The following is a 24,232-nucleotide window of genomic DNA, read 5'->3' on the forward strand; positions in this document are numbered from 1 at the left end:
CGTTGTTCACTTGAAGTTTACTGATGAAATGCCATTAGAAGGATAAGATAACAACGCTTTTAGGAAAAAAAATATTTGATTTATAGATGTATATGTGAAACAAGGAATATTTTGTACAAATTATACCTATAACATACTAAAGTATTGTTTACACAATTCTTATGCCAGCCCGCATATCTCAATCAGTTAGAGCGGGAGACTTGTAATCTTGACATTGTGGGTTCGATTCCCGGGCTGGCCAACTAAAATTACTAGTCTTTCGGATGAGACTTTAAATCGAGGTCGTGTGCATGAGAGCTTTAACACTTGGCACGCTAAAGAACCAGGAGAAGCTTCTGGATTTGGGGCATCTTCCTGTATCTGTACCTTGCACTATCCTCCAAACTCTAAAATACTCTTCTAGAGGACTCGCCCATATGGGGCAAACGGTGGCAAGTATAAACACACACACGCACGCACGCACGCACACACACATAATTTGCGAAATATAAGTATTTAGAAAGGCTACAGATATTCTTTTTAGAAGTATCGGACATTAACTTAATTTATTGATTGATGTCCAATGGTGATAGTACGGTTTTAGATATTTACTTCTTAAATCTTTATAACACGGACAATCGAGGAAGAAGTGAAATTCTGTTTCCGGTTGTCGCGATTTGATTTGCAGATTCTTTGTTTAGTATGAATATAATGATATCTTCCAGTTTCGATAAAAAAAACTCATGTGCGGAAACTTAATCTTGACATCGCGATTCTATCTTTTTTTTCGTTATGACACTCAAATAATAACAGATATACGGTGGTAACAGCACGAAGCGAAGTGATTTCAGACTCTGTTCTAGTAAACGGGATGATTGCATGCATGACAAAATTGTGTCGGTATCATTAAATAGTACCATATATTCCGCATTAAAAAAGCGCACGAAGATATGTATTGCCATAGAATAAAACATACATTTACGGATTAAATCACGTGATGATGCGTCGTTGATTATGTGTTACTCAGGGCGATATTAAAAAAAACAGTCCCGTTAATTTTATTATCAAATCGTTACTGTCAAATGACATCGCTCTTGCACATTGAAAGCATGACAAAATAGTTTATTTTCAACAAAACGCGGAAATAAATTACTGAATTTGTCGTATACTTTAAAGTAAAAAAATATAACGTGACAAGCTCCAAATCATACGACTTTTAAAGGAATTTTATCTGCCTACTTGACATAGATTTAGCGATTTATTTGTTTACCTGACACCGACAGATATTCCACTTTAAAAATAAAAGGAAACAAATACAAGATTTGACTTAAAAGATTTCATTTCGAGAAAATGTACAGCATGGGACGTTGCATCTTAACCAGAAATTAAACACTCAGTATCCTTGCCGACAGTTGGTATATTTCGTCCATATTTGTAAGATATATTATCACACTGATTGACTAGTGATAATTTGTGCAATATGATTACGGCTTTACACCAAAATAGTAGATATGACCGGCATGTTGCTCCATTATTATCCTAATTGAGCTGTATATCATTAAACGAATCAATCACTATTATTTCGTTGAAATATCATAAACTGTGATAGTTGACACTGCCGATTAAGTACATAGATAGAGACATTGAGCTTTAAACAATCATATGAAGTGAATATGTTCAACATTTAAGACATTATAGGAAGAGAATAATTTTAGTGAATCATTATTGTACATTTTTTTGTATTCGGTGCGTGAATTCGATAGCGACAAACCTCAACTACATGTCATCACATGATTAGGTTATCTTTTGATACAGTACTGATAAAAAGAACGTCGCGCTCGTCCTTATGAAACGATCACTTATTCCAATATTTTAACATAGGTTCGAACCGAAATGGCTTATTTCAAACTGGGACAAATATACGTTTATACATGTTCTAGGTTGTAATTAATAGATCGTATGTTATGCAAGGGAGAATTATTTGATATGATGTACAATTTGAAAATAATTGATTAAATATTTTATCGTATATTATCTCGTCTCAGTTTGTTTTACACCTAATCATGTTATTTACATTACAACTTGTTATTAAACGGCCGTTTAGCTCGATTTAGAAAGATGATCGGATGGAAAAATATAATCTACTGGTAGCCCTAATTTGTATACGATTTCTCATAAAAATGGCTTGAATCACATTTTATCAGTTTAATTTCAATTTTCTATACCACAAGAAGTTAGGTTTATGTCACTTGCCTACTGAGAATCGAAATTATACGGTATAATATGCATTGTTGAACTTATAAGAGCCAACAAAAAAGCCAAAATCTCGCTCAAAACGGTGGTCAAGCCATCATTTTCACGAATAATCTTGCAAAGTCAACAATTTCGTGGAAATAATCTTGATGAGGGATAAAGAGTCATGTCTTCGCAGCCGTATACAGCTATTCATTTTTTTCAGTTCGGTTAAATAACAAATATGTTGGCCAATTTACTTACCGCGTTGGAAATCCTGTCAGGCATCCGCCATTTATTGCACAATTCTGCGTTACTTATTGCACGAATCGTGCGTTATTTGCACATTCCGGCGTTACTGGATATACACGGTGTATTCGAGCGTGTTAAATGGTCATTACCTGAAGATGTTAATTTATTGGTCTTTAACTTTCTGGAATCGCTAATATTAAAGTTTATCAGTAACAAAATTTATGAAAGCATTTCTGTGGTTAAATTGCCTTTAATTATTTTTCAGGTTTTATTTACTGGTATGCTGTATATTTTTTTATTTCTATATTATTTTGTTTAAATGCTCACATAAACGTTTGTTTTTCTCTGCAGCAATAGTTTTGTTGAAAGCTCAATTAATATTACATATCCTTTAAGTGATACAAAATCTGTCTTTAGGATTTACTTGTCATAAACATGAGTCAATTTTACAAGGTTATGCTACTTATTGTTCAAAATATTGTGAATAGATTGTACTGCTGATAAATGATAATAATGTGTATACATGTATGCTTGTTTGATAAGTTTATCATGAAATTATTTAGTTGAATTTGATATACAAAAATTGTGTCCGATATGTTATTGTATAACACAATGCACAAGGCAATCCCTAAATAGCATTTTGTGTTTTGTTATCATTTCCCAGAGCTGATTTACATTATTAGATGGTGAATAATTTATTTCCGGTTGAGAGAAACGAATGAGGAAATAACTTAAACAACTCTCACTGGCTTTCAAGATGGTTGCTGTTGTTGAATGAACTGTAGCCACATGCAAACACATTTTTAAGTTAAGACGACGTAATCAAGCGCAACCAACAAAGTATAACATTGAAGCTCTATAAGCTCAAGATGTGACCCACATAACTTCCTAAAATGACTTCAATATATCAGAAGATCTAATGTATAGACATGAAGAAATCAGAAAATGTAATAAAGACCATAAAAAAATAAGTCATATATAAATCTAGTTCTAGGGCTATATCTTCCGATATATCTTAAGAAACTATCAGACAATGTACAGCGAATGAAGAAATAGAACCCTAAACATGTCATGGAAATTTTTCCTAGATTTTATTTTATTGTTGTGTTTTTGTATTCCTTTCGAAACAGAAAAACAGATACAATGTCACATTCAAACTTAAATAAAAAAAATAATCGAATAAATATACACAATTTAATAACATTAAACATTTGTCTCCTCCAACATTGTGTCAATAATAGTAAAAAGATGTGCATAAATCATGTTGTGTTTAAATGGTAAATATAAGCAATCAATATGATGTCATTTGAAAAATAGAATTTGGTTAAAAAATCAAATACAGACAAAACTGAAGAACTTTTAATGTCAATTTACATATATACGGAGTAATAAGGATTTGTTTTTCAAGGGTAAAACCAAGTATTTCACTGGTTAGCTGAGAAAAAATAAGTTTATAGTTTACAAAAATATATAGAGGATATTCAACTTTTTTTCTACAAATACAGGATTGATTTTCATCGAGTGGTATGAAAAATTAATAGTTCATGAATGGCGGTAGCCACGAGTGAAATATAATGATTTTCATACCACAAGATTATAATAAATCTTGTATTTACACGGAAATCTTGAATATTCTGTTTATTATATACATTGTTCTCTTTTTATCATTATTATATGAAAGATGAATCTAGAAGAAAGTAGTCCAGCAAGACACCAGTGAAAATACGGAAAATATGTTTTAGTGCAGTGAAAAATATTTTTTTATAGTGAAAATACGGAAAATGGAAATAAGCATTTTAATTCATCAATATTACTCTTATAAGTATATAATAAATTGTTATACGTCCGTTAAATAAGAACAATGTGTCGATTATTTTGGAAATTAATTAAAGTTTCACAACGAAGATTCCATTATCATCGACGAATTTAATCACATGGTTATAAAGTAAGTTACCATAATGTTCATACATATCCTAGAGAGATAGCGTTATTTTTGCCCTCCATTGCTTTAAGTGACCAGGCTCAATTCAATCAATAATAATTATCAGTGTGTCGTGTCCAGCAACCTTAACATATTCAATGTTACCGTTTTTATCATTCTTTAAAAATTCCATTTTCTCTATTTTAATTTTCTAAATCACATTTTCCTTTGAATAATCATATTGAATAGGAATTGACGAAATGAAAAGAAGTTCAGTTAGAATACAAAATATGAATGGAAAGATCGATTAGGCTTATTTGTTTGATTGTTTATCCGTTTTATACCCCGATTAAAACACATGCCCGGATAACTAGCCAGTTATTACTCTCCGAAAAATAGCAATCCTGCATGATTTCTAAATCAGCGATGGGAGAAAAAATGAGCATTTAATGTCCGAGAGATTTCGTCCCGACAGTTGATCGAACCAGCAAAATGGCAGTGGTAAATATTTTGACAACGAACAACCTACTTACTAATATGCAATCCAAAAGTGATGTTACATACTAAGTAAATAATTAAGTTACATAAAAATTAAGTTACATAGTAAGTTACATAGTAAGTTACAAAGAAAGTTACAAAGTAAGTAAGTTACATAGTAAGTAAGTTACATAGTAAGTAAGTTACATAATGAGTGAGTGAGTGAGTGAGTGAGTGAGTGAGTGAGTGAGTGAATGAGTGAGTTGGTGAGTGAGTGAGTGAGTGAGTGAGTGATTATTTACTGATGCTACATATTTGGTTACCCAATCTTTCATTAGGGCCTATAAACACAAATATACATAAAATCTACATTATTTACATCATGGTTATACAATGAAATTTTCAAATTGCATACATGAAAACACAAAATACATACATGAAAACACAAAATACATACATGAAAACACAAAAAACATACATGAAAACACAAAATACATACATGAAACACAAAATACATACATGAAAACACAAAAAAAAAACATACATGAAAACACAAAATACTCATAGCATCATAGCTTTTGTCAAGAATGATTCTTGCAGCTCTTTTCTGAAAATTTATTATATCCAAAATATGTTCATTGTTACAATTCCCCCAGACTGTACAACAATGATCTAAATGTCGTAAGATATAGGCAATTAATTAAAGAACAGTTTTATAGATCTGTATAAGGTAAACATATACATTTATATACATTTGTTATTAAGATATATTTGTTGCTCTTTTTCTACACATTTAAAACAGTATGTCATCATAATTTCAACAAAAAAGTAGCAAAATGGTTGAACCACGAGTTCTTACAACATCAACAAATGGTTCTTCCCCGATATACATTTTGTGATAGGCAATACATTTCGTTGCAAATTGGATGATTTAGAATTGTTTTGAGCATAATAGCATTAAAATACATGTGGGATTTTAAAATTTGAAATTATACGTAAACATATTCGGATGAAACACGACAAGACGATTTAAATAATGCCACAGTCTGTTCTACATGTTCTATATAAAAATATAAAATAGATTTTAGAAATAACTATGTTGTAGATACATGTTCTACAAATAAAAACATAACAGAAAAAAGCGATGCATGTGTAATGTGTTTTATTTGACTTTCACAAGGAGTAGCCCAATTTGACTTGTTATAATGCATACAGTGGGAAAGGAAAAACAACAATGATACTTTTTTGTTCATAAGAAAACTATGTTCTGTCATTCTTATATTAAAATAATTAAATTCATCAATACGTATAAAAAGTTCTGTAGACCAAGATATTGCTTTTATGCACGAAACATTAACACGATCAGACAATACATTTTTTATTGTTGGCTAAGGTCTCTTTCCTTGATTTATTTAAACATAGTTACGTTAGCTCATATATTCAAAGAGTAAATACAGGTTTTAAAGTAGACAAAGTAAGTTTGACTAATTTTCAGCTGTATTAAATGTTCAAAAAAGAAAAAAGTTATTTTCGGAACATTAATATGCTGCCTCCATAAATAGCTTACTTAATTTGTATCGTGTTTGTGAAAAGAGATTTTGTCTGAATGACTTTTATAAAAGGAAATTCCTTTTGATCACACTAATTTTAAGTCAGCTGATACACTATGTTTCCAAGAAATAGCCACAAACCAATATATATATATATATATATATTTTTTTTTTTTGTCGCAATATCTTAAAAACATGCTTTGATAACATACCGGTCTGTTTCGGTAACGTGCACCAAATGACATGTAACTTTTGGAAGATTTGTAGTTATTCTGTGTATTGTGCATTGGTGAGATTTTGTCTTACTTTATTTTCCTGGATGACGTTTCCCTGAACTAACAAAGTTAAATATAAAATACATAAAACAAGCTTAATTAAGTATTGATTGTTGAGCTTCTCTTAAATATATATTAGCAATTGTGCCTAGATCCAAAAGCATCATGTACGTTTTGCATGACTAAATTTCAAAAATAAAAACTACAAGGTATTTTCACGATTGAAGTAGACAAAACTTATAAAGGCAGAAATGGAAACGAAGAAAAATATTCTTCACTAACTAAGATTTATCAGTAAAGTCAAACCTTCAATGCACTTAGATCACACATGCTGATATTAATGCACTTCCAAACAACACGAAGCATACATATATATATAATTTAAAACAAAATATTCTACAGCACAAAAGGACCCGTTTTGTTGGGCAAGTATATCCCTCTTACCCATGCCCTTCAAGATACACATAAGATGAAATGTTTGTGTGTCACTGCTTTTCTAAATGAAGAATTCCTACATATCGCACCATAAACTTATCACGAAATCAAGGTTTCTTTACCTTTGTTAACCCTTTTTGGTTTTCTTTTTCGGCTTTGTGTGCCTAAAATTAAAATATAATAATAGTGAAAATCTCATGAACGAGTTTAAAGCATAAATATCCTGAGCGATCTATGTATAAAATCCATATATTTCTAACGATATTTTTTCAGAGACTAGCACTTCATTTTTGTAAAATCATTGACAGATTTATTTTACTTTATAACTCAATCAGATCTACTACAACTCATTGTCCTCCACAGAGTATTGTGAAAATATGTTGTGTACAAACTTTTATAGCATAACGCGTGGATAAGTCTTATTTCATTGTTTTCTAACATACCATGAAGGGAGAACTTACACTCATCTTTAACGTTGTTTCTTCCTGTTGTAAGTCTTGTGGATTCATTTTCTGAATCAACTGAATCGTCTTTATGGCGGACCTTAAATTGCAATTTCATTATAAATATAAATGAATTTATGCATTTAAAATAACAAAAAAACAACACTTTATATAACCTTCATAGATGTACTTTAAAAGAAACTGAATATTTCCGCTAAAACAAATCAAAATATTATGATTCGTAATAGTTAAAAGTGTATTTGAATAATTCATCTCATTTTCAACTGTACATATCATAAAGATAATTTAAAAAAAAAACTTTCTTCAGTGAATAAATGTAATCATTTCATCGATAATAATGAAGAAAAAGTAAGTAAATTTACAAAAACTTGGTCATACACTTTAATCTAAAATCTTTGGTAGATGAATTAATAAGCTGGTGAAATACTATAAGGAAACATAGTTTCCATATAAGGATATGCGTGTTTGAATAGATTGATCTATCAAACTGGTATCAAAAGCATTAAAAATGAACAGTGTCTCTTTGTAAATTGATGGAAAGAAAAAATCTTAAACTTCAGTTATTCCCAATTTGTTAAAAGGCAAGCTCGTACCTTATCTGTTTCTTCTTCAACATTAGTATTCAACCATGTTATATGCTTACATTTGCTTGTAACATGATCCGATATTTGGTTGAAAATAATGAAACACAAAAGCAAAAGAAAAATAGCACCAAGGACTATGAGGGCTATGACCAGCTCGTTGATAGAAACACAATCGCATTTGAATTTAATATCTCCATCTGTTTGTTTAACTTCTGCTGAATAAAAGTATTTGAAATCTGGAAAAAAAAGGGATAGACCTTTGTGATGATAAATTCATATATATTATCTTAAAATGCCGAAGTTGTAATGATATTTAACAAACTTCTAACGACATTTTTATCACTGTCTTTAAATTACATGTTTTACCCTTCTCATATAAATATTTGAAGCGGCTCCCAATTTAGACACATAGCATACTCGCCATTATATCAGTATTTTAATTTGTAAAAAGGTAAATAATAATATAAACAAAATCAAGAAATTATTATGTTAAGTTTTTCGCCGTTATAAGCATATGTTAACAAAAGATTGACATTCACCAAAATCAAACTGATAAACCTGAAATTCTAAAGTTGTTGTCTCTTTCAAAAATTAAAAATATAAAACTTAAAAGAAAGCTTGATATAGAAATGTAAACTTACACGGACACTCCTTTGTACAATATTCTGATTCTGATGATGTCTGGGTACATATATATGAGCACGTTGAGCACTCTGAACCGTTCCAATGCATGTCATTGTTACAATATAGTCTAGAATCTGTAACAGATGCAAAAATAGTGTTCATTTTCTTTTCATTAATATCCTGAAATACTTAAGGTACAATATTATTTAATACTTACGGTGTTCATGCCTCTATTAATATTTGTGTCAAAATAAGATTTCGTTGTGTAACATACACGCTCAAATTAGAAGAACATAGGAACTATTATTTTAACTGCACAAATGTTAGCAGATGTTAGCTTATTTTAAGCACAGCAGAAGCTAATGCGTAAGTGTTAATTGTTCCTACTATTTTTATTAGGATTAAATGCAAATGTGTCAACCATATTGTCAACTACGATGCAATAATAAATACATGTGTGGAATAGATTAACGTGTCTATGCAATACTTTAAATGTTTTTACGTGATACTAACACGCGCGCACATAAGTATTAACATGCTCCCACAAAATACTTTCACCTGCGCATGTAATTAATATAATATGTCCAATGCAATGTCCCCTTTATGCAACAGTTTATATAAACAATTTCATACACAATATCTTTGAAACAGACTGACTTACCTTTGTAAACGTCCTATCATGATTCAAAAGTTATTTTTTTCTCTTTTTAAGAGAAATATAAATCTAAATTCTTAATGAGGTAAGCAAAAAGAAAAATCGCTAGATAGTGCTATCTATCTTAGAATCTAGCTAACATCACAGCTTTTCCTACTTATTAGTTTTAACAACAAATGTTGTTACAAAGGAAGAGATACAAGCTGGTAATATAAATGTTGATTTGTACATGTCATCACTGAAACAAGCAACAATGTATTAATTTATGCGAAATTACAAATTAAAGCTGAAAATCTGATGTGTTTAAATACCATGACATATGACGTTCTCGAAAAGCAAAAGCTCTTTTTCTATGTTGTGTTTCAGATGCAGCAAATGGTGTTCATCCGTGGCCAGAGATTTCCAATAGTATGGTACAGGAGCCGGTCCATGATAGGCAACGAATACTTTATATTTCTTGAATTCTTTAAGTGCTGCTTCTTCTTGATCTATTTTAGTTTTTTCATTTACAAAGAAAAAGAACTCGAAAGCTCTTTCATCAGCTGCTTGTAAACGTAAAAGTTTTGAAATGTCATTCAATGAAACATAGGAAATAATGTTAATTTCGCGTACCCGCGTTTCGTTTTTCACTTTCAAAACTGCCGCACCCACTGTTCGCGAATCAGTATTTGTAAAGTTAATCTTTTTAGAATCACCTGTGTCTAGGACAATTTCTGTACCTCTTGTTGTTCTGTTCATCACATTTGATATGAAGTGCACAAGTATGTCGTCATTGTCGCTACGATCCCAGAAACAATAAGCCATGAAAGGTTTACATGTTTCCCAAGAGTTGCTGGACAGAAACCCCTTTTTTTCTAAATAAAAAGATAAAATAAAAACGAAAATTGCAGTAACATGAAATAAATTGAAAGAAACATACTTACAAGTCTTTTTTGTCTATTTTTTGTAGTTTTGAATTGATTGATTATCATAAAAATAGTTCCAATAAGTTTGAAAGTGCAATGTTCTGTACTCATTTTAAGATTTTATTCGTGCAGTAGATGATGTATATTAAAGAGAGGCAAACAACTCAAAACTGAAGAGGTGTTTTAGTATAAGTGCAGAGACTTCGGCGTCAGTTAAATTTTATGTCTTGAAACAGGTTCAATCTTTCAATCATGCCTTGTATAACTACGAAGTGGTTGCATAAAAGAGAATTGTGAATCAATCGGCAGCCAAAGTGATAACGCTTCTTGTATAAACTAAGAGTCACGAAGGTTAAAAAATATATTTATTATTATAGTTGAAGAAACCGAAAGTACAAAAAACCAACCTGTTGACATTTAGTCGGATTCGTTTAAAATTGAACATCAGTTTACAAATTGTTGTCAGACATATTTTCAAGCAAAATAGTACCGGAGCAGACATTAGATGAAAAATATATACATTCGTTTACATTATCTCTGTTTCTGTTTACATCTGAAACCACGTGGTAGAACTACTTTCAATCCGTATTGTTTCCGAGGTTATTATAGATAATAGCCAATGTAGTTCCGAATAAACTTATCCCTTATTTCGCACTTAAAGCCGGAGTCCTAATATCGATGTGGTCTTTATTGATTTCTATATTGGAATACACTGGTATTTTATTTTTGTTATTTATCTTGGATTTAGTATGGTCTTCACTGTTTATTTTTGTTATTTATCTTGGATTTAGTATGGTCTTCACTGTTTATTTTTGTTATTTATCTTGGATTTAGTATGGTCTTCACTGTTTATTTTTGTTATTTATCTTGGATTTAGTATGGTCTTCACTGTTTATTTTTGTTATTTATCTTGGATTTAGTATGGTCTTCACTGTTTATTTTTGTTATTTATCTTGGATTTAGTATGGTCTTCACTGTTTATTAATTGTTGTGTGTTGTGCATTGTTTACATTTGTGTTATATTTTATTTTATGTCAAACTCTCTTTGATCAGGTTTGGATTGAAGTAAAATAAATTATTAAAAACAACTTTATATATATTGCACTTGTTTATTTATTTATTTTTCGAATTAAGATTTCTGTGTTTATAAAAGTGTAATATTTTTACCTTGTTTTTACTTTTTCTCACCTATGACCAAGATTAAGGATGTTTAATTTCAGAAATATGTGTAATTTTATATGAAATAGATGTATAAGAAAATGCTGTGTGTGTTTGTTATTTAATGTCATAAGAAACTTACATTGCTCCATAGAACACTTTAGAGTTAACAGGTTCTTAAACTGATTACCATTACTGGCATAACAAAATGGCTCACTTTTTATTCCTCATAAGTATATTATTACAACCCTCGAATAATGTTTATATCGCATACGTGTAAGCTACAACATTTTTTAAATACATCCGGGTTTAAAACTCATAAACTTACAAATAAATATAAAAAGATTCCATTTAAGGAAAACGTTTATAAATAATTTCGGTTGCAAGTTAACATATCAAATCATGTATTATGCAAAAGAGAAATGTTCATCTTGAAACACTATTTCGGATCTTTATTTGGTTTCCTTTAAAATGATTTTTTTTTAAATGTCTTTCCATTACAACTTTATAAATAGACGTTTAGTTGGTTTTAAAAATAGAAGCATATCCCATTATCGGATATATAGCACGTGAACAAAGAATGGGTTTTCAATTCAAGTCATAAGCATAGGATAATTCATGTTTATGCACGTCGGTGTAGTGAGATGATAAGAAACTTGTTGGACATTACTATATAACTATGATACTAATTTTGATATATTCTACCCTAATAGCCATCATAATATTGAAAAATGGGTGACAGTTATCGATTGGACTCTTACCATAAATAAATAAATAAATTAATAAATAAATAAATAAATAAATAAATAAATAAATAAATAAATAAATAGTAAATAAATAATTGATCAACATATCATCAATTCTTTTATAACATGTTTTGTTTATTAATTTTACTTCTGGTTGCAAAATACAACATTTGCTGATAAATTTAAAGTTATATACATGTAATCAGGAAATAAAGTTATATGCATGAAATCAGGACATATTTTGATTAATGTATCATCTATTTAACAATTAAAGTTTTACCATTGTTCTGATTTGCTGCAAAAATAAACATTCCACTCAATACAAAAACACAAACGATTTTCATCTTGTTGAAAAATGATCTTTAGAGCTGCCTTCAGCTTTTATTTTCTGTTTGAAAAACAATTATGTATTATTTCAAATTTGGAAAAGATCATCATGGATCACTGTTAAGTCTTTCCCAAAGTTTCTAAAGATAGAAGATCGGAAAACCAAGTATCCGATTTACTTATCTAAATATAGACAGCGGACCATTAGATTAGAGGTACATGTATACAATGAATTCCTTATTGTTTATGTAATTCTTCGTCTTCCTCCTTAATTCCTCTGATTACATTTAACAAAAATATCTAAAATAGCATATTTAACATTTAGAAAATCTGACGGTCGCTTTAATAAAGCCTGCATTTAAATAAATTTAATAAAGATATGACTTTTAAAGGTATATTGATTAGACTTAAATTGATAAAAACGATAAATCAAGTAATGCTCTTTGTAAATCCAACAGAGGGCGCTTTAACACAATACTAACTGTTTAAATATTGGTTCCGTCATGATACCGTTTTTATTCTTATTTAATTTATTACACCTGTGTATTTAGAGTGTTAATAAGTATTAAATGACTGTTTAATATTTCTACTTTATTCAAGGAGTTTAATTACTGCAACATGAAAATACATAAATGTAATTATTCATTATATATCACAGCAACCTGGTGATTAAATATTACAATATTATTCTGCGATTTAATTTATATGTTAGTACCTACTAAACTAAATTTATAGTTATTTCCTGTCTATGTGCTTATTCTCAATACGTATTATTTGTTTCCAAAACTTTAAACGTTGGTGTCTATTATTTTTTCTAGTTTTTTAAAAATATTCAGATATAAATCAATAGATTTAGTACACACTTCGTAAGATGATAATATGCTCGTTACTTAACAATATGCTTCCATCAAAATCCCTTCTGTGTATTAAAATATTTGCAAGGTTGTTATTTTTTTAAAATGTCTGTATGCTGTATTCTGAATATATAATATGTTTAAACTAACAACCGAATCCACTTTTAATCAAAACCAACATTATTTTGACGATATCATTAATCAATAGCATAATCATATGATGTCGCAACTTACTTTCTGTAAATATATATTATGTAATTATAATTTTATGATCTTTCTCGATTTTAAATCAGTGTTTCGTCTGAAATAATGCGCGACTTTCATTTACTCTTATTTCTAGAACAATGCAGGTGTTTGTTAGACGGTAAATGCATAATGTTACAAACATGAAGATATGCAAGGAAAGGATAAGTTTCTTTTACCATAAGCATGCAAAAAAAATCTACTGCATTTATTGTACAAAAAAGCGTAGTGTTATATTGCATAGTCTAAACGGTGTGGTCGTGATTTGTCATTTTAAGTAGCACATTCATGTGACCCCGAACCAATTCATTTATCCCTCATGAAGTTAAAAATACTTGCACACCTATAAAACATCTTACTGCCTAGTTTTATGTCATAAATATTTTTATAAACTATTTTAAACTTATTCTTAGAGGAACAACATTTTATTTAAAGGACAACACATAAAATACATTTAAATAGATGTTTTTAAATCAAGCCGTTTTTGTTGTTGTTGAAGAAGTAAGCGAAATTTGAAGGCGTTTAACTGAGCACAAGACGATATAAGAGTCAAATTAGAATCTACTGGGTTATAAAATTGTAAAATTCATGCTATCAAACAAACGTTTATACAAAAGATACAAAAAGAATTTTCCTACCGACTAACTCAAATGCCTTTTCATATCTACAAACGTTCCAAATACATGAAGCTTAATCAAGAGTCTGTATTTAATAACCGTACATGATGTATAAAAATGGTCCTATTATGACCTCAAAGACAAACCTTTTTAACATTGTTATTCTTCAAAAGCGATCAATAATGATTCCGAGTTTAGACTATGAGTAATCCGATCCGCTAACCGATAACAAGTTCCACATATTGTAGGTTTAAAGAACTTGACCAGGTAAGCCAACAAATAAAGAATTTATTAAAATACTGTCACAAAAGCTCAAAACTAGATGCTACAAAAGTTTATACTAAAAAATGATAAATTTTCACCACTATATCAAGAAATATAGGAACGATGCCCTAAAGTACCCCTTCCGTTCTTTGTCTTCCGATTCGTAACCTTCAAAAAAAATTGAAAAAAAATTCATAAATAAAACGATTTAAAATTTTGAAAAAAATTTTTAAAATAAACATTTATTGACAAATTTTTTTCCCAATGACCATAATAAATTTTTAATCATTGCATTATTTCTTTATGAAAATATGAAAGAGGGTAATGGTTTAAAAATAAAAAAAAAAAGTAATTTATTGATAATGCTTATACGGGTTTTTTCCCAAAAAACAGTAAAAAAAAATAAAAAATTGTTATACGTTAAAAAATCCCTTTTTCTGATTTTTTTCGTTCATTTCCCACTGCAAAGATACACGTTCTAGAGGTTGCGACATATTTTTTTGATTTTGTTTTTCTTTTCCCACTAGCAGAAATACAACTTTCTAAGTTGCGACATTTTTTCGATTTGTCTTTCTTTTCCACTGAAAATCCCGTTCGGGGTTTCAATACTTTCGGATTTTGGTCTTTTCCACTACAAAATACACTTTCTAGGGGTTGGAATTTTTTTTCTGACTTTTTTTTCTTTCCCATTTGCAGGGTAACTACTAACGTTAAAAACTTTTTTTGCGGCTATGTTTCATTTCTATTTCCACTCACAAGAGGTGCACGTACTAGAGATTGATCAGCAGAAGTTTCAGCACCATCATCTTCTTCATTGGCATTGTTACTATTCAATTGCTAAATCCCAATAGAAAACTTATTTTTGCATTGACCAATATATCAAGGATACTTTATTAAAACAAATCATAAACTTTTACATCCTCAAGTTGATACTAAAAACCATTTAATCAAATGTAAAAATTTTAAATTATGAATACTTCGAATAGCAACTGGTTACTTATTTTGCTAGCAGTTCAAAATATTTGATTGGTATCTAAAAGAGAGAATTAGCTATATGTTAAAGTGATATTATTCTCATTTTACACGGTCAATTTGAGACAAAATTCTTATAAATGGAAATTTTAAAAGATTGGCTATCATATTGGCCATTGACCAATAATTGATATTAACTAACACTTATGAAAACATATTATTAAAACCGGGTGTCCCACTATTTTACTGAGTTAAAGTACAAAATTATTTCAGAAGGATATTTTTAAATATTCGTATGAGTCACGGGGTTAATATTCAGGTTATGCTTTTATTAATTTGAAAACATGACAAATAATAAATTCCAGAACAGTCGATGGGCATAATACTAATTTAATTTCAGTTAAATAAGTAAATATATTTCATTTGATAAATAAGGAGCGGTGGCCTTGTGATAAAGGTGTCTGCCTGTAAACCCAGGGGTCTTGAGTTCGAGCCCTAATCGGGTCACGACCAAGTTTGCTACACACGACACCAGTAATGGTTGGTTCTAGGAAGATGACTCGAAAGTGATAAACATAAGTTGCAAGAATATGTTTCGCAATCGAACTTAAACCAATTTCAGATAATACATTCAATCATGATCTTGCAAATATTGATTCAGTACCAAAGTAAAAGTGACTCACTGAGGTTTTAGGTCAGGATTTGGAATATATTTTCGAGATCTTCGTTCCATCTGAGATCCATCTTGCAACTTTTTAAAATAATTTCAGATCTTTGACTCACTCCGTTTTGCCAGAAAGATTATTCTTATTGCACAAATTCATCCGAAAAGAATGAGCGTTTACACGCTTATTTTAAACTTATCACGATCAAGATAAAAAAATAAGAATCGCACTAAAAATAGATTTCGTATCATATTTTGCATATTTGCTCAGTTTTAAGTGTCCCAGTTAATCTGAGAATTTTCAAATTTGATATCCTTACATACTAAGACCTCAGTGGAGTTCCTCTAAACATAATAAATTTGTATAATCATCAATAGCTAGTATTGTGTTCTACCTCTTCTGTTCTGTTTGTGTCACTACCTCCTCCCCGTTTACATTTTCTTGAAATGTATTTTCTCAAACGTAAATATAGTTTTTTGTTGTATAGTAAAATACAACAAAGAATGATAATAATCATTAAAACTAATGATAAAATAGTGTTGCAGACACAAATTTCAGTGCAGCTGTCTGACTCCAATGGAGCTTTTTCAAAATCTGAAAACAATATAAACAATCGTGATACAACTTAAAGCCGCCAGTGAGTTAATTTATTTAAAAAAAATGTTTTCTTACCTTTGTAATTTCATTTAATTTTATTCAATAAAATAAAGCTTATAACCCTTAATCGAAATAGTAATGAAAATGGATTGTTCCTTAAATACTTATCAGTTATTTTATTAACAATGTGTATAACAAATTAACAATATTTATTTACTATAATTAACATTACATTATATTTGATTTTAAAGAAGAAAAAAATGATTTTTGAAAATAAAGAACAAGAAGAAAAACAAGAGGCAGTTGAATCAAATAACTTTTCCGATGCATTAGATTTACAAGTGTTGTCGACTTAAAGATAGGTCGAAGATCATAGTACTTACATGGACAAGTCGTCTTGCAATGGTCGGATCTTTTGTATGTACATGTAAAGTTACACGAGGCGCAATGTGTACCAGTCCAGAACATATCAGTATCACAAAGCAGTCTTGAATCTGTGTCAAATAATTAGTATAAATTTGTAAAAATGTCTGTGTTAAATATAAAGAAAGGCAATATTCTGGCAGAACTACAATAAAGTTTGATAAAACAAATCTGTTTGCGTTAGTCTGTGAATGTATCTACAGATTTAATGTTATCATGTTCATTAGATTCCTTCATGCCATATGATAAAACCTTCATAAATGATATTTGTCAGCACAAACGGATATGTGGATAGTTCGTCAAAATCGTTTGGAAAAACTCTGATGCTTCTTTTGTAATTTAATGATTTTTTTCAAGTAAACGTATACACAAATTTTCAAAGTTTTACAATGTATTTACATATTCCGCCTTATAAAACAAAAGAGAGTTGACTATTGACATTAAAAGAGTACTCAATAAAAACTATACCATGAAGCATTACATCAATATAATCTGATAAAGCCTAATTGGTTTTAAAGCCCTTTACATGTAGCAAATGGTGTTCATTCGTGGCAAGTGATGTCCAAAGGACTGGGACAGGGTCGGGTCCACTGTAAACAACAAATACTTTAAATCTCTTCAAACCACCCAATGCTGCTTCCTCTTGGTCTATCCTAGTGTTGTCACTCACAAAGAAATATAATTCAAATGCACTTTTTTCAGTTTTTTGTAATCGTTTCCAAATGTCTTCTTTCAATGATGTATAGGAAATAATATTATTTGAAGGTCTTGTATCATTTATTTTTACAATTTCCGTGCTCATAGTATGTGTTTTGTCATGTTTAAAGTCCAATTGTATAGAATCGATCGTATTTAAGATAATTCTTGTGCCTATAGTTGTGTTGTCCATTATTCGTGATATATAATGCCTTTGTATGTCATTATTTTTGCTACGATCACAAACACAATAAGCCGTAAAAGGTCTGTAAGGTAAGAAATCTCTTTTGTTTTCTGAATAAAAAGAAAAAAAGAGAAACATTATAAGGAATAAAGATCAAAGAAACAAATCGTCCAGTATAAATTAGCTTTGTGCAAAGACTGTTTCTCTTTTCTTTTAAAGCGGCGTCCTTAAAGTTGATTTCGTATTATAAACTTAAGTGATGACGCTACATGTTTAGATACAATGCATATTTCTGAAAATAAGCCCTTCTAATGGCAAAGTCTTAGCTCAGAAATATATCCATAACTCATAAACCACATGGTAAATTTTATTTAAATTTTGTATACAGGTGACCTTGAAGACATATAACTGTCCTATGTTGTCAATTTTACAATAGTTTTCATTACCCTTGGTCTACCAAAAATCATAACATTGCCACCTGTGCTTTCAGGCTATTATGTTTTATTTATTTATTATTAATCTATGTATCCATTTTCGTTTTGCATAAAAAATTAGATATGTAATAGTGTGTTATGTAAACAAGGCATACTTATACTAGATGCCCTGTATCTCAGATAACAGCCTTACCCTCTCAAAATATTATAGATTATGTTACATTAAAGAGAAACGTTGATAAACAGTATTGACTTATACAATTACTCTTAATTCTGTTCATTTATTCTTCGTACTTTAACTTACTAGTATACGAGTATGTAGTGTTCATATGCATACTATTAAGTTCAATATATTTATCAATAGCGCTCAGTATTTTAGGGAAACTTCTTATATCTATATTTACAATGTACTCAAAAAATTGAGAGATATTAAAGGGATGAATCAATGTAAAGTTAATTAAGTGTTCATGTGACACGTATTTTTAAAAGTTTTATGATGAGTGTTTTACATCAAGAATTTAAGATACAAATGTTTGTAGGGTTGTTTGACGGTGAACTTCAGTGTGCTGATGTGATTAATTTCATTTCATAAAAATATCATAAAAATATCGTTCTATGACAATATAGATCAATAATGGAGAGCAATGTTCGTGGAACGCAGCCAAGACAACAACAGTACCAAAGGGACAAGAGCAGGCAAACGGGGAAAGTAGGGGAAGCTCAGTTGTGTGTCGTATGCCTAACACTTCATTGATATATGGAATTGGCTTATTAAATGTATTAACTGCATCTTTATTTTCTAGAAGTATTCATGCGTTCACTGCATTAGCAAATAAGCTTTTTATCTAATATTGAACACTTAAACATCAAGAAGAGTAACATTTACGAAACAGAAAAAAAACATACCCCATTGAAGTCACTATTTAGCCACACGACCTCACTGTATTTAATTGCCGATGCTGTTGTGTATAATAGAATTAATAAACCACCAGTTAAATAAATAGTTTAAACATTAGACAATACAATGAATGAAACCTGACAATATTCAAATTATTCAGTACTAACTATTAATGACACCTAGTATTACAATGAACATGAAAGATAGAATTAGTATATCATTAAACAAGACACACGTGAATGACTACGTCTATAGAATGTTATTTAGGTAAAAAAATACAAAATACCCGCTTACAGTTACATTTTATTCAGTAACATTGATATAATGCTTATATAGGTACAATCATTATGCATGCTGGTCCTCACGCTTGTTAACAATGATATATATCTTGTTGCAAGTAACAACTTATATGATGTTTAGGCAGTAATGCCTATACCATATTTTCACTTGACTTAATGACAGTTCATTGAACGCAAAGGTATACATGTATTTGATCATTCAGTGGGTATCTTGGTTAAGTTGAAATGCAAACCTTAAGTATATGTGCATGAATTGATCAAATCTAGAAAATGTTTTCAGGCAAGAGGCAAATATAATTAAACATAATGTCAGTTCAAAAATGAAAAATGGTCTAAAATAGAAAACTTTGAAAATTATCTGCTTGTCTGAAGCTCTGAAGCTATTTATGGACGGTAGTGATAAGTGCAAGCTACTATTTAGACCCCCCCCCCAGCACCGACTTAAAGCGTTAATTAACATTTAGTTACATTTGGACAACCTCAGTCGGTTTATTCAAGTAGTCGCCTGTGTTTGTAAGATTATTGAGATATATATCCTCTATATACTTGTATAAAGATGTATAAAAATTTGGACACTACAGTTACTTAATTCTCTTTGTACTAACAGGCGAGCTTTGTAATGGGACGAAGTGACCAAAATTCAAAAAACAGATCCTCAGATGGTCTTTTAAAAAATTATAAATGGCTGCAGTCTGACTCACAAGAATATCACTGGGGTAGAGATAGAAAATATGAGCACAAAGATCAACAAGGTAGTGCGACATTAGATGAACGCAACCCAAACAAAAACCCGCAACACAAGACCACCGCTAAGGAGCCCAGAAGAGCACCACATATTTAAAAGTCTTCCAAGAAACTGCCATAAAATGCGCTGATGTTATATATCTGACGTATAGCACTGCATTGTGGTAAATATAAAAAAAAGACCATCTCTGAAACTGCATTTCCAGTACATACCGGTCGGTATGGGATCACGATGTGGACATCTAATGCCCCTTTGGATAATTATGGTCCTCCTTGTAAATATTAGGAATACATAGACTTATATAATAAGGAAACACACATCAGTATTCTTGCTTTAACTACGTACAATATCCAAAATATCTGTCTGGGGTAGGGGATCGAGGTCTGAAAATGGTCACTTAATTTTTATATAACTGTTTTGGTGGAATTTAATTAAATAAGAATAATGTTGAAATACCATTGCTGATATAGTCCCGGCATGCTAATATAACATTTTTAGTAAGTTGCAGTCATGCATTCATTTAATGAAATTATGATATAGATATCAGGATCTAAAATACAGCATACCGGCTGTAGCTTCTGCCAAAGTGATATCATATACGATCTCAGATTAAGGAAGATGTCGGGATATTGCCCAAGGTCGGAATTGAAGCTTTCGTGTGCTCGTTTCCATCGAGTAGCCTACAAACAAATATACAAAGAAAAGAATTGTCAAAAAGATGGAGAGGAAGGGCGTGGAAAGCAGAGTATTCCAGTACCCAGCAAACACCCGACGTTGACCCAACGTTGGATCAACGTTGAATTTTGGTCGCGACGTCGGTGACCTTCATACAACGTCAAATCGACGTCGAATCCCCGACGTCTAGCAGACGTTTCATTTTGACGTCGACTCGACGTCGGGTTTTGGTCGGTAATCTGACAAAAGGTGAATTTAATTTATGAAACCAATATATATATAAATGAAAGCATAAACAGCGAGAATTTTAAGTTTAAGTTTAGAAAGGGAACATTATATATTTATTTTCTCCATCAAAACAACAGTATCACGTGGGTGGCTAACGTACGATATTCGATAGGTGGCGCTCTGTAAACGGATAGTCGCAGATCAGTATGAAATATATTTACTCTATTTTCGTTTAAATAATATCTTATCTCCTTGAATTAGTCTAAGAAATGTTTATATAATTTACAATGAAGCTGTTATCATTTTTGAGGGCTTCATTTTATAGTGGTAAATAATTTAGTAAATTCGAATTTGCGACTCATCGGATTTGAAATTCAATTGTATTGGCGGACAAAAAAACGACGGGTTGACAGACAAAGTTGTATATTCCAAACAAAAGAAAAAGGTAGGCAAACATTATATATTGTTTTTCAATGCTAATTTACCGCATGTTTACATGGATTCGATGGTTATTTGATCATTGAAATGTTTGACTGGTAAAACTTAATGTAACGTGATTTCGCGAGATAAATATTTTTGTTTCCACGTAAGAACACTTCATCATTTGCACAGTCTGTATTATCGGATCATTTTTCCCACACTATATCGCCATGCCAAATAAATGCACAATCAATGGTAGGAAATATCCTAGCAATTGAAATCAATAAAACGTTAAATGCAGTACGTAAGACTCTTATTATTCAAATGCTGGTAAATAAAATTTCCTCTTATTTCTTATCAACGTGAATTTCCCTTATATGAGGGGCCAGTCATTTACACATGTATCAGATGCAGTTTGATTTTGATATCTGTGTAGTGTTAAACTACTCGTTGTTAATTGAAGTACTTTACCCATACTGTTAGCATACCATGTGTTTCTTATATTATGATAATGATTCATGGCATTTGATACATGTAAATGATACGACTTTGGTAAGATATATCTGAAAGCACATTGTATTTGACTAGCTATCTTTTTACTAATGTAATCAAACAACATATTATCAATCAGAAAACACATTATCATAGTTATAAATCAATAAAAGTAATAGTTTGTTAATTAGCCTGCTTATCAACAAGTTGTATGCTCGTATCATAAAACGTTTTTACACTAAGCCAGTCTGTCCTATATACACTTAGCAGACCAGATCATGCTGGGCAGAGATGATATCTATAAAAATGACAGTAACATGTGAATTTCTTTGATGTTGTATGAGCATTTGTACAAAGTACATTGAATATAAAAAATAACAATATAAATTTTTGCGGGAGTAGAATTAATTTCATTTTGGTATTTGTTATATCAGTTTTTCATGCGCCTATGAGTTAACTAAGATTAATAGTAATTGGATTTTGCCTATTGTATTAGACAAACATCCTTCCACCACATGGTTAAATTCTAAAACGATTATATTTCGTCTTTCAGATTGTGAAGATTATGATAATTCAACTTGTGTCAATTTAAGTTCAGGAGGAAGATGAAAATATTTAGAGGAAAAGAAAAATGAAAACCTACCAAGATTTTGAGACAGGTATATTTCAAAATATTATAGAAAATACAGTGATCTAATTACCCTTGATTTTATAATGAAATTCACGAAGCCATTTTTATCAAAATTAATAGATATATACAGTAGGTACACGAAACTACATGGTTTAAACTAAATTAAAAGTAATAAGTATCTTTTTAAGTAGTTTGTTAGAATTTCGTTTAATAATAATATGTATAAGTGATTTATTTCTTGCACTTGTAACTGATTATTTTATTTTTTTTAATTTCAGAAAGTGTGATGAGATCTCAGGTTGGAGACGGTAATGATACGCTTAAAGTATGCCCCAGATCGACAAAGTGTAGGAGGACGAAAGAAGCTAGAATACTAATGAAGATACATGAACATTGCTATTTATAGTTATAACAAAATATTCAGAATATTGTTCCATTTAACATTCAGATCTAGATTCAGTTATAAAATACAAAGACAAATATACAATCAGTGAGTTGGATAGATGATTGAAAAATCCCAAACTCAGAGTGATCAGTTCAGTGGTGATATAAGAAAAAACACATGCATGGATGTTTGCTATATAAAATGTCAGGGTTAATATTCAAGAAGGATTTTGTTTATCTTATTTCTAAAACATGCTTAATTAATACATGAAGCGTTATTAAAGTACATACCGTCAAGTTTAATAGTTTCAAAAAATATTATGTAAATCTTGCATTTGTTATAGTACCACATTTCTTGTTTTGTACTTGTGATTCTTAGTATAAAATAAATTGCTAAAATTATAAGAATGCTTATTTATTAACCCTATTAAAGAGCTTCAAAATGAAAAAAAAATCATATTCCAAAAGTTTTGAATGAGGTTAAATCATGGTCAGATAAGGTTGGCATATGGTCAGATAATGGTCAGAAAAGGTTGGATTATGGTCAGAAAAAGGTTTGATTATGTCCAAATAATGGTCAGAAAAGGTTGGATTATGGTCAGATAATGGTCAGAAAAGGTTGGATTATGGTCATTTTATGACGTTGTATAGACGTCGGTTTCTGACGTCTAAAAAACTTTCAAATCCAACCTTCTGCCAACGTTTACCCAACGTCAGGGTCTAACGTCAGTACAACGTTGGTACAACGTCTTTTGTTTGCTGGGTAAGGCAGTGCCTGCATGAGAATCACTTCTCATGTGTTTTTCATTCTAAATATACAACTGAATGGGACGTATAACAAACATTCGCATATTCACGAAAAAGAAATTAACATACAAGCCATATCCAACCTATGGCTTTTATTGAATATTAGCCGTACCCTAACGA

At 30.3% G+C, this 24,232-nt stretch overlaps 2 protein-coding genes across 3 annotated transcripts; both read right to left on the bottom strand.

The window, feature by feature from the left end:
- Positions 1 to 3,305: 3,305 nt before the first annotated feature.
- LOC132746489 (uncharacterized) lies at positions 3,306 to 14,609 on the bottom strand. 2 transcript variants are annotated; one of them, XM_060735667.1, is made up of 6 exons: positions 12,538 to 14,609; positions 9,760 to 10,302; positions 8,811 to 8,927; positions 8,179 to 8,405; positions 7,583 to 7,664; positions 3,306 to 7,285 (listed from the first exon to the last, which is right to left on the bottom strand). In XM_060735667.1, the coding sequence occupies exons 1-6, from the start codon at positions 12,599 to 12,601 to the stop codon at positions 7,221 to 7,223; spliced, it is 1,098 nt and encodes a 365-aa protein (XP_060591650.1). In that variant the 5' UTR covers positions 12,602 to 14,609; the 3' UTR covers positions 3,306 to 7,220. The 2 variants fall into 2 exon arrangements, with proteins under 2 accessions (XP_060591650.1, XP_060591649.1); XM_060735666.1 differs by having other exon boundaries at positions 7,565 to 7,664.
- Positions 14,610 to 15,291: 682 nt separating this feature from the next.
- LOC132746485 (uncharacterized) lies at positions 15,292 to 18,209 on the bottom strand. Its single transcript, XM_060735661.1, has 4 exons — positions 17,688 to 18,209; positions 17,180 to 17,290; positions 16,594 to 16,793; positions 15,292 to 15,399 (listed from the first exon to the last, which is right to left on the bottom strand). Exons 1-4 carry the CDS (start codon positions 17,695 to 17,697, stop codon positions 15,292 to 15,294), a joined length of 429 nt encoding a protein of 142 aa, XP_060591644.1. The 5' UTR covers positions 17,698 to 18,209.
- Positions 18,210 to 24,232: the final 6,023 nt, after the last annotated feature.

The sequence above is a fragment of the Ruditapes philippinarum genome, unplaced genomic scaffold (genome assembly GCF_026571515.1).
Source record: "Ruditapes philippinarum isolate M1 unplaced genomic scaffold, ASM2657151v2 ctg5659_1_1_1_1, whole genome shotgun sequence".
In the NCBI taxonomy this organism is placed as follows: domain Eukaryota; kingdom Metazoa; phylum Mollusca; class Bivalvia; order Venerida; family Veneridae; genus Ruditapes; species Ruditapes philippinarum.

Excerpts from the sequence above, each read along its gene's own strand:
- LOC132746489 (XM_060735666.1), bottom strand. The coding sequence starts at position 12,601 with ATGAAAATCGTTTGTGTTTTTGTATTGAGTGGAATGTTTATTTTTGCA. Across the intron at positions 8,928-9,759 it reads CGAGAACGTCATATGTCATG|ATTCTAGACTATATTGTAAC; the intron begins GTATTTAAACAC and ends CATCTGTTACAG. Across the intron at positions 8,406-8,810 it reads TTGTACAAAGGAGTGTCCGT|ATTTCAAATACTTTTATTCA; the intron begins GTAAGTTTACAT and ends TTTTTTTTCCAG.
- LOC132746485 (XM_060735661.1), bottom strand. Across the intron at positions 16,794-17,179 it reads TTGCAAGACGACTTGTCCAT|ATTTTGAAAAAGCTCCATTG; the intron begins GTAAGTACTATG and ends TATTGTTTTCAG. Across the intron at positions 15,400-16,593 it reads ACACAAACAGAACAGAAGAG|CAATTGAATAGTAACAATGC; the intron begins GTAGAACACAAT and ends ATTGGGATTTAG.